This window comes from Pundamilia nyererei, unplaced genomic scaffold, assembly GCF_000239375.1.
Source record: "Pundamilia nyererei isolate P.nyererei 1_Seehausen unplaced genomic scaffold, PunNye1.0 scaffold00063, whole genome shotgun sequence".
NCBI lineage: Eukaryota > Metazoa > Chordata > Actinopteri > Cichliformes > Cichlidae > Pundamilia > Pundamilia nyererei.
The window spans coordinates 1,819,879-1,827,974 of record NW_005187464.1 but is presented as its reverse complement, the minus strand read 5'-3'; the positions used below and the strand labels follow the sequence as shown (position 1 = coordinate 1,827,974).

Below are 8,096 nucleotides of genomic sequence, written 5' to 3'. Positions count from 1 at the left end.
GTGTGTGTGTGTGTGTGTGTGTGTGTGTGTGTGTGTGTGTGTGTGTGTGTGTTCCTCTTTCGCCTCTTTTCCCTCCCCTCATTGCATTCATAAATGGTCACGGCAGACGGCTGCCCCTCCACGATTCTGGCGCTACTGGAGATTACTTCCTGTTGAAAAGAGGAGGTTATTTTTCCTTTCCACTGTTGCAAAGTCTTTATTCATAAGGGGTCCTCTGATTGTTGGAGTGTTCTCCCTATTATTGTAGGGTCTTTAATCTAAACTATAAAGGACATTGAGGCAACTGTTGTTGGGATCTGCCCCTACAAAGGGTTAAAGATTGTTTGACCTCTACCTGTCAAATCAGACTGCTATAGTGCAATGTGGGGAGCAGAATTACTTAATAAGTGACATAATAGCTTATTTGGAGTGCCAGTAGATCTTTCTCTGAGTAGACTGATCAGTCACCTATAAAAGCAGCAGCTGACCTGTGCTGCTGCTTTCTGTGGATTAAGTCAGTCGAATTAAAGGTTGCAAGATGTTTTTGCAAAACATCTTGCAACAACATCTGTTGTGCCCACTAAGGTCTCTCTCTCTGAGAAATACAGCAACTGGACATTAGCTAGCAGAGAACTTTTTTGCGACAAACTGTGCAGAAACTATGTTTGCTGTTATTTAGTAAGCAACTTTGAAAAGTTGCATTTCAAATTTCCTGCCACTTGAAAAAAAAGACTACTCTGTTTAAGTTGTCTCCTCTCTTCTTCCGTACAGCGACTGCACCTTTTATTTACATCTGCACCATGAACACATCACAAATATATATTTGAAAAAAAAAAAAAGCATCCCAAATGCAGCTATGGTTTAAATTTGGAAATCATTGGTAATTTTCAGAAATTATCTAAGAAACCTCTGACTTTTAGGTTAAGGTCACTGGGACTTTTAACGGATGGACCCAAGATATCAATTGGAAAATGCTACGTCACATTGTCCAATTTTCACCTTCACAAACTTCAGCCACAGGAACTCATTCAATACTATTATACATAAACCTATCAGATTTAAGTGCTCATTAATTGCACCTGGGACTCATCAGTTTTAGTACTGAAGAAGCTTCTTGGATGAGAGGTAAAAGGTCTTCATGAACCTAAAAAGATGTGGAGGTAACTTCAAGTCAAGCACTTAAGACAAAACTGGCAGATATCTTTTATAAACGACATGCAGCTATTTTAACACGTATAAATATTTGATGGTAAAGTAGTACACTGTGCTGATTATCTGCAAAGAATCAATAGTCAGCATAGATATAGCAGTGAGTGTTATCCAGAGCAGAGAAATTAAACAGTGTGTGTGCAGTAAAGCTTATATGTGCAGAGTGTCACAGACCGTCTGACCAGACAGCCTATTGGATTTACAGATTATCCCATTAGACTGGACGATGGTGGCCCTTCAGTACAAACACTATGCTAATCAATCATGGCCCCGAGCAGCACAAATCAAAGCCAAATGCTTTCTGCATCAAAAGTTGAACCCACAATGATACACATAAAGGACTGTTTATTTCATCAGATTAATTTCTGAAATGGAAGAAACATTAATTTTAAATCACGTGGATTACAAGTGCACCTGTTCATAAGCCACACTTTCCCCCTCTTTCTTTTCCTAAAATAGTTTAACAATGGAGAGAGAGAAAAAAAGTTACCTGCAAAACAAAAATAAGATGTGAAAACTGGTTTTAAATACTGCAGGTGGCACAGAGGTGTCTTCAGTTATCAGATCATTCAAATGTCACACACACACGCACACACACACACACACACACACACTAAACATTAGCAAGTATGACATACTGTTTAATTGGGTTATAATGAGAGTCAATTTGCACAGTCAACCCATGAAGAGTATCTCATCTTACACTGCCATTGTTAAAAACACAAACAGCAGGAAAACACTTCACAACAGAATATAATTACACACACTTTTGATACACTGGGAGCATACGCGTATCCACACACAGGACCTCCCTCACACAAGTGGAAACCACCATATAGAATTAGCCAATTCACTCAAATGTACCATTTGAGTGAATCACATCTCGCAGCACAAGCTTGGGCTACAAGGGTTTTTTTACAACATTATTTCACGATTCTTGTGCCAGTCTGTAAACAGTGTACTTTGTTAGGCGATGTTATATATTCTGTGGCATGAGCTGCTATTTGTACATTCATAGCACCCCCTGCATGCAAGGGTGACATGGAAAGATGAATTCAAAGGAGTTTCAGTAGGACACACGAGAACAAAACGGTAGCATCAAAATTTAGGAGAAAGACGTGAATCTCATTGCACCCATTGACAAAAAAAACAAAATAAAAATCCAGTCCTCCAGATGTGACTTTTTGAGTATACAAGATCTACAGCAACACAGAAATATCCAGACCTCCAGGAGTGCAAACTGTGTTGATGAACCCAACAGTAACAAAATAAATTCTGAACTGAAATTGGACCACCTCTTAAAAACACACACAAAAAAAACCAAAAAAAACGATCACATTAAATGCAAATGGCTTGGGATGTGGCACAAATACCTAAAACTTTACACCACTGTATCTGAGGATTTATATGGTTGTTATAAGACACTATGCCCCTAATGCTGAAGGACTGGTTCATCTTCAGAAGGCTGGATGCTTTAAACACTCGCAGGAACACAGTGAGACGGACCGTCTGATACCTCAACAGGGTGGATAGTAAACTAATGTCGATAGCAAACAAAAAGCTTTATTTTTAAATTCAGTAATTGTATCATTTTTTGGCCAAACTCATAATTTAACTTGTCATCTGTCATGCTTCAAACAAATCAAAATCACTTGCTTTAAATTCCCAGCAGGGGGCCTCAGTTCTTCTCTTAATCCATAATTTGACCAAGCGTTAACTTCTTAGTAAAAACAAGGCGGGTGTAGTTGCAGTTCTATGTCATACTCATTTCCGCCACAACTTGTTGAAATCACACTAAAGACGCTAATACAGTAGTGAGCAAGCTGGCGGTCTGAATAGAGTTTAAAGTCAAGCTTTGTCTAAAAACATAAGACAAGCCATTAAATACTAAAATGAGTAAAACTGTGTGTTTGGCAAAAACATGTCTATGGTTAGGAAATTTGGCTCAATTGTACAATTGCAGGAAAACATCAGGTGGCATTGACTGGCTGAAGATGAAAAATGCCAAAACCAGCAGTCTGAACGGCAACTTGCATTGCAACACTTTCTCCAGTGACAACAATGCCGTCACTAATGTAGTCCATCGTTCTTGTGACATCTCCTCTATAAACAGCATAAACATGTCTATGGATGGACACGTGCCGCTAACGTAGATCGCACCTTTCATTTTCAGTTCTTCTAATCTACCCCTAAGTTTGGGGTTGGAGGGTTATTGTTCCTGACTTGAGTGCAAGTGAAAACACACCAAGAAAACCTCTGCTCTCTATGAAATCTCCATCTCAAGCGTAGATCTGTCCAGAACCACCTGTATGGGCATTTTCTCCAGTGAGGCGCTCCTGGCTTGACGGCCTGTTTGTGTCACTGGATTTAATGACACTCGTGTAGTCTTGAATTCCCACTTCTAAGTTTTTGGCCCGCAGGGCAGCAGTGTGCAGTTTATCCAGAAATGCGGGCATACCTAGACAGGTTTTAAGAGGGAGAACATTCTCAAAATCATGCTGGAAAAGGCATAACATGATGGAACACTCTCTCTGAAAACTAAATTTTACATTTTAGATTGCTACATTTCTGTCCAGACTTCTACAAAATGTAGTATTATTCATATATATATTATTCAATTAAATATGAATACATGCGGTTAAATATGATGTAAAATATGGTCAAAATCTTGCCTTATGTCCGTTAGTTATGGTGTTGATTAACAACATCATGACAAATTGCACTGCCACAGTGTAGTCAACTTTTTTAATATTGTTTTAAACCGTGTTTGCCTCCAAACTTGTTAGAGCATCCCCCACCCCGTCTGCTCCTTCCACTGAGACTTTTAAAACTAGACTGAAAACTTATATTTATTCACTGGAATTTGAGTCAGTTTCCTTTATTCCATTCCTTTATCCTCTTTCTGTTTTGTGCTTTGTACAGCTCTTTGATCAACATTAGTTATTTTGAAATATTCTTTTTTGAATAAATTCCAGTTAATCCTTACGTGATTAGTGTATGACTTTTTCAGTACTCACCGCTCGACACCATCCAGCTCACACAATAGCGGGGGAAGACGGTCTGAGGGTCATCACTGTAGGTCAGCAGATAATCAAATCCATTCTGTGAGGAGATAAGCAAAACTATGCTGAGCAACTTCAAACAAAGGACACAGTTGTTTAAAATTAAATAATCTGTGCAGCATGACATTCATCACTAACCTCATCAAAGGACTTGTGTGGGCGAATGACCATCTTTGACTGGTATGAATGAACTCTCACATATTCCTGTGTCTCTGGTACTCTGGGATGCTGTATGGCTCTGCACGGCCAGATTATCAATGCACAAGATAAGATACAGCATTTAGTCTGATTATATAAATACACCCCAAAATAAACAAATTAACAAACATCTCTTTAAGTCTGACCTGGAGACCAAGATCATCAGGTTGTTGTTGAAATCAACATCATAACGGCGCACATATACATAGTCCCTCGAATACATGGGATACTGTGAAGGACATCAAACAAGATCAAATAACAACTGAGTGTGCGAAATGCAACCTAACCTTACTTGGTTGGCAGTTGCTCTTGATCAAAAGGTAAATGAAGGTTATTCATACTTTGACTGATAACAAAAAAAAAGTGTCACGGGTGAATGCAGGGTAGGCTGAACAAATAGCAATCTACAAACTCACAGGAAAGTGTGTAGCCCAATGCACAACTTCAGAGCCAGTATTGGCATGTCGGTCCACCACTTCAAGCTTGATAACGAGAGAATCCCACTTCTTCCTGTACTCTATGTCCAACTGGGGGGAAGGGAAAGGCAGAGTGTTATTGCTGTTAAAGCATTCCTGTGATATGTAATGCGATTCCAAAAACATAAATCCCATAACCCCGAAAAACCCACTCCAATTAATATTAATCTATAACCCAACTTGATGTGTCGATTTTAAAAGGTTGTCTCAGTAAACAGTGGTTCAGAAGGTCAGACTTCAAGAGTAAAGAGATTGCTGCACACCTAAATCCCCAATAATGGATTAGGAGTGTAGCCTAATCGTACGTCCTAATCATTTCCTCATGTATGTCAGCACTGAAATAGAATAGGTGATCAGCTTCACGCAGTTTCCTCAACGACTTAAACTTTTGAGGTAGTCAAAATTGCACATAATTAGACTGAACTTAAATATACCTGTACATTGAAGAATTGTCTTGGTGTGACATCATCATAAGAGCCCAATACTGCAAATAAAAGATAACAAATCAGACCAGCTCAAAGTATTGCTTAAAATGCAAGAAAAATCTGCAGAATCCTTTAGAGCTACAAATATTTCTCCCTCTATGACAAAACTGGACAAATATGTGAGACCCTGTTAAACATGTGTGTGACTAGCTGACCTCGATATTCGTAGAGGTGACTGTTGGGAATAGGTCGCTTCCACACTCTGAAGTCCTTCTTTTCCACCACAATTTCCCAGCCAGATTCCTGTTGCCCAGTTTCAGTCCCCGAAGACACACTTAGTCGTTTTGCTGCCTCCAGCGCCTGCAGCTCCAGTCCACACCTTCACAAAGATGCAAATATCAAGCTTAGATTACTTACAGGTTATATTCAGATCATAATGAAAAGCTTAACTGTGCATACAAATGTAAGAGCAAATTTAACTGCACTGTTTACTCAAATTTTGAATCAAGACAGGAATATCAATGCTGCTTTGTTGAGAGTGCCAACAGAGTAAGAGGCATGTTTACATTATTCCTTTTTTTTTGCAAAAATATATGCCTTTATAAAATGTTGTCCCACCTCTGAATTTCCTCATCTTGGATTTTCTCATTCTCCCACATGAAGACACCAGCTAGGGCAGCCACAAATTTCCCAGTAGGGGCGTGCTTGCTCTGTAATCTGCGCCATATGTTGCCAACCAGGGTCCACTTGGTGCGCTCCGAGTACAGGTTGGAGTAAAGCTCTCCAACCTGGCATGCACGCCGGAGTCTCTGGCCGGTCACAAAGCCGCAATGGTCCGCAAATATGGACAGCAAACCCTTCCTCTTGGGACCAGAGGCCGCGGAGTCGCTAGCACCCACACCTGCCCTCTGCAGCCAGGACAGCAGCAGGCCCACGTTCCTGCCTAGCAACGGGAGCCTCTCAAGCTTTCCCCTTCCCTCCTCGACAGTGCGTCGAAATGACCAGCTGCTCTGAAGCCTCACTGTATTTATACCGATCTCACAGATCGGACGGCGGGGCACCGAGTGAAACATGACAGCTGTGTCCGTGACACAAGTTCACAAAGACAACGTGAATTCCAGAAGTAGCAGAGTGCAGCAGCAAGGGTTAGCTAGCAAACTTTGTTTCCAAAGCTAATGCGCTGCGAGCTACCACCGCGCATTCCCTCTCTACCTACGCAGATAATGATGCACAACTATAGAAAGAAAAATTCATAACTTACTCTAGTAGTGCCACTAGCTGCGGAGTTGTCTGCAAACACGCGACATGTAACGTTAGCCTTAGCTAACCTTATCTCTCTTCACTAGCTTCTAAATTAGCGGAAGTTACCAGCACAAACTAAAATGCACAGAAACCCCCCCGCTCCTGCCTCTGAATATAATATCTAATAACTTCACTGTAAACTGAACTGTTATATTGTAGCTATCTGTCCTGAAACAGCCTCACGTTTTCACTCAATACATTTGACCTCCTCTTCCTACTCTCTACCTTATGCACGCGCTTTTTAAGCCCGCCCACAATTCGCTATACGCCCTGTGATTGGATGTTTCTTGCTTAATGTCACTTCTTATTGGACAGGGCCACACTCCGTTTGATTTTGAGTCGTTTAATCACCAGCATGTCTGGTTGTCCAGCTTCGTGTGTCTACTAAAGCCCATCCACCTCAGTTACAGCGCTTAAGCGATGATCTGGGTTAAAGGTGAAGAGAAGGTAAACTGCAGCTGGAGTCCAGGATAAGTGTTTACGGAAAGTAAAAATCATGCATAATAGAAAGGGGAATGCTGGTACTTCGTGCTCTGTGGCACGAAGTACCCCTGAAGAAGAGGAAGTCAAATCGCCCTCCAGCGGCGCAAAAGTCGTAGTAAGAGTGGTGACTCTAACCATGACCATAAATTACGCGCAAAACGTGACTCGATAGAGCGGTGATACTTGATTGCTAAAGTATGGTCCGTGGCCACATGGAGGTCCTGGAGATGCTTCAAGTGAGGAGTAAAGTCATTTTAACTTCAAACAGGGGAGTCAGATAAATCGAGGAACGTACTCCTCGTCATTAACTTTTAATAAATGTACACATTAATTTGCAAAAGTCTTAAGACACCCATCATTTCTTTATATTATGCTAGGAAAAAAATTGAATAGGTGAAAGAAATTAAAAATAATGTGCAGTCATACATGAAAATACAATATAGAAAGGGAAAAAAGTTTAATTCTAACGAGCTTGAAAGTCAATATTTGATACAACCACTTTTATTCTTTCTTTGCTTTTGTTTGCTATGTTGTCTGTTATCTACAGACACAGAAATGGTTCATCCTTTCAGTTAGATATTTTGAATGATTTCTAAGTGGCCTAAAATACAAACAAACTGTTAAGTATGGAAGCCCGTTTCCGCCACTAAAAAAAAAAAGTATCCATAACTCGAAATTTCGAGCTGTCTTTCTCGAAATTTTGACTTATTAGTAGTTCTAAAATGTTGACTTACTTTTCTCAAAATTTTGAGTTAATAACTCGAAATTTCGAGTTAGCGCTGCTATTTTTAGGCCCATTTGTCTTTTTGTGGGATTCAGCAGTGCAAACTTCTGGAAGTTAGTTGCTGATTGTTAGTTGTTGTAGGTGAAACTTTTTCTTCAAAGTGAACTCACTTGTTGTTGCACTCAGACACTTAGCAAAGAAACTATCAGATTATGTGGTGTATGTATATATATATATA

At 40.1% G+C, this 8,096-nt stretch overlaps 1 protein-coding gene across 1 annotated transcript; it reads right to left on the bottom strand.

The window, feature by feature from the left end:
* Window positions 1–1,518: 1,518 nt before the first annotated feature.
* Window positions 1,519–6,907, bottom strand: stard7 (StAR related lipid transfer domain containing 7). The gene is made up of 8 exons (XM_005735297.1): window positions 5,968–6,907; window positions 5,565–5,728; window positions 5,359–5,408; window positions 4,865–4,975; window positions 4,595–4,677; window positions 4,389–4,488; window positions 4,206–4,290; window positions 1,519–3,646 (listed from the first exon to the last, which is right to left on the bottom strand). The coding sequence occupies exons 1-8, from the start codon at window positions 6,420–6,422 to the stop codon at window positions 3,468–3,470; spliced, it is 1,227 nt and encodes a 408-aa protein (XP_005735354.1). The 5' UTR covers window positions 6,423–6,907; the 3' UTR covers window positions 1,519–3,467.
* Window positions 6,908–8,096: the final 1,189 nt, after the last annotated feature.

Bases quoted from the DNA above. Each gene is read 5' to 3' on its own strand.
- stard7 (XM_005735297.1), bottom strand. From the start codon at position 6,422: ATGTTTCACTCGGTGCCCCGCCGTCCGATCTGTGAGATCGGTATAAAT. The intron at 4,976-5,358 runs GTATATTTAAGT...CCTTCCCCCCAG, and splicing joins GACAATTCTTCAATGTACAG to TTGGACATAGAGTACAGGAA. The intron at 4,678-4,864 runs GTGAGTTTGTAG...TGTCCTTCACAG, and splicing joins ATTGGGCTACACACTTTCCT to TATCCCATGTATTCGAGGGA.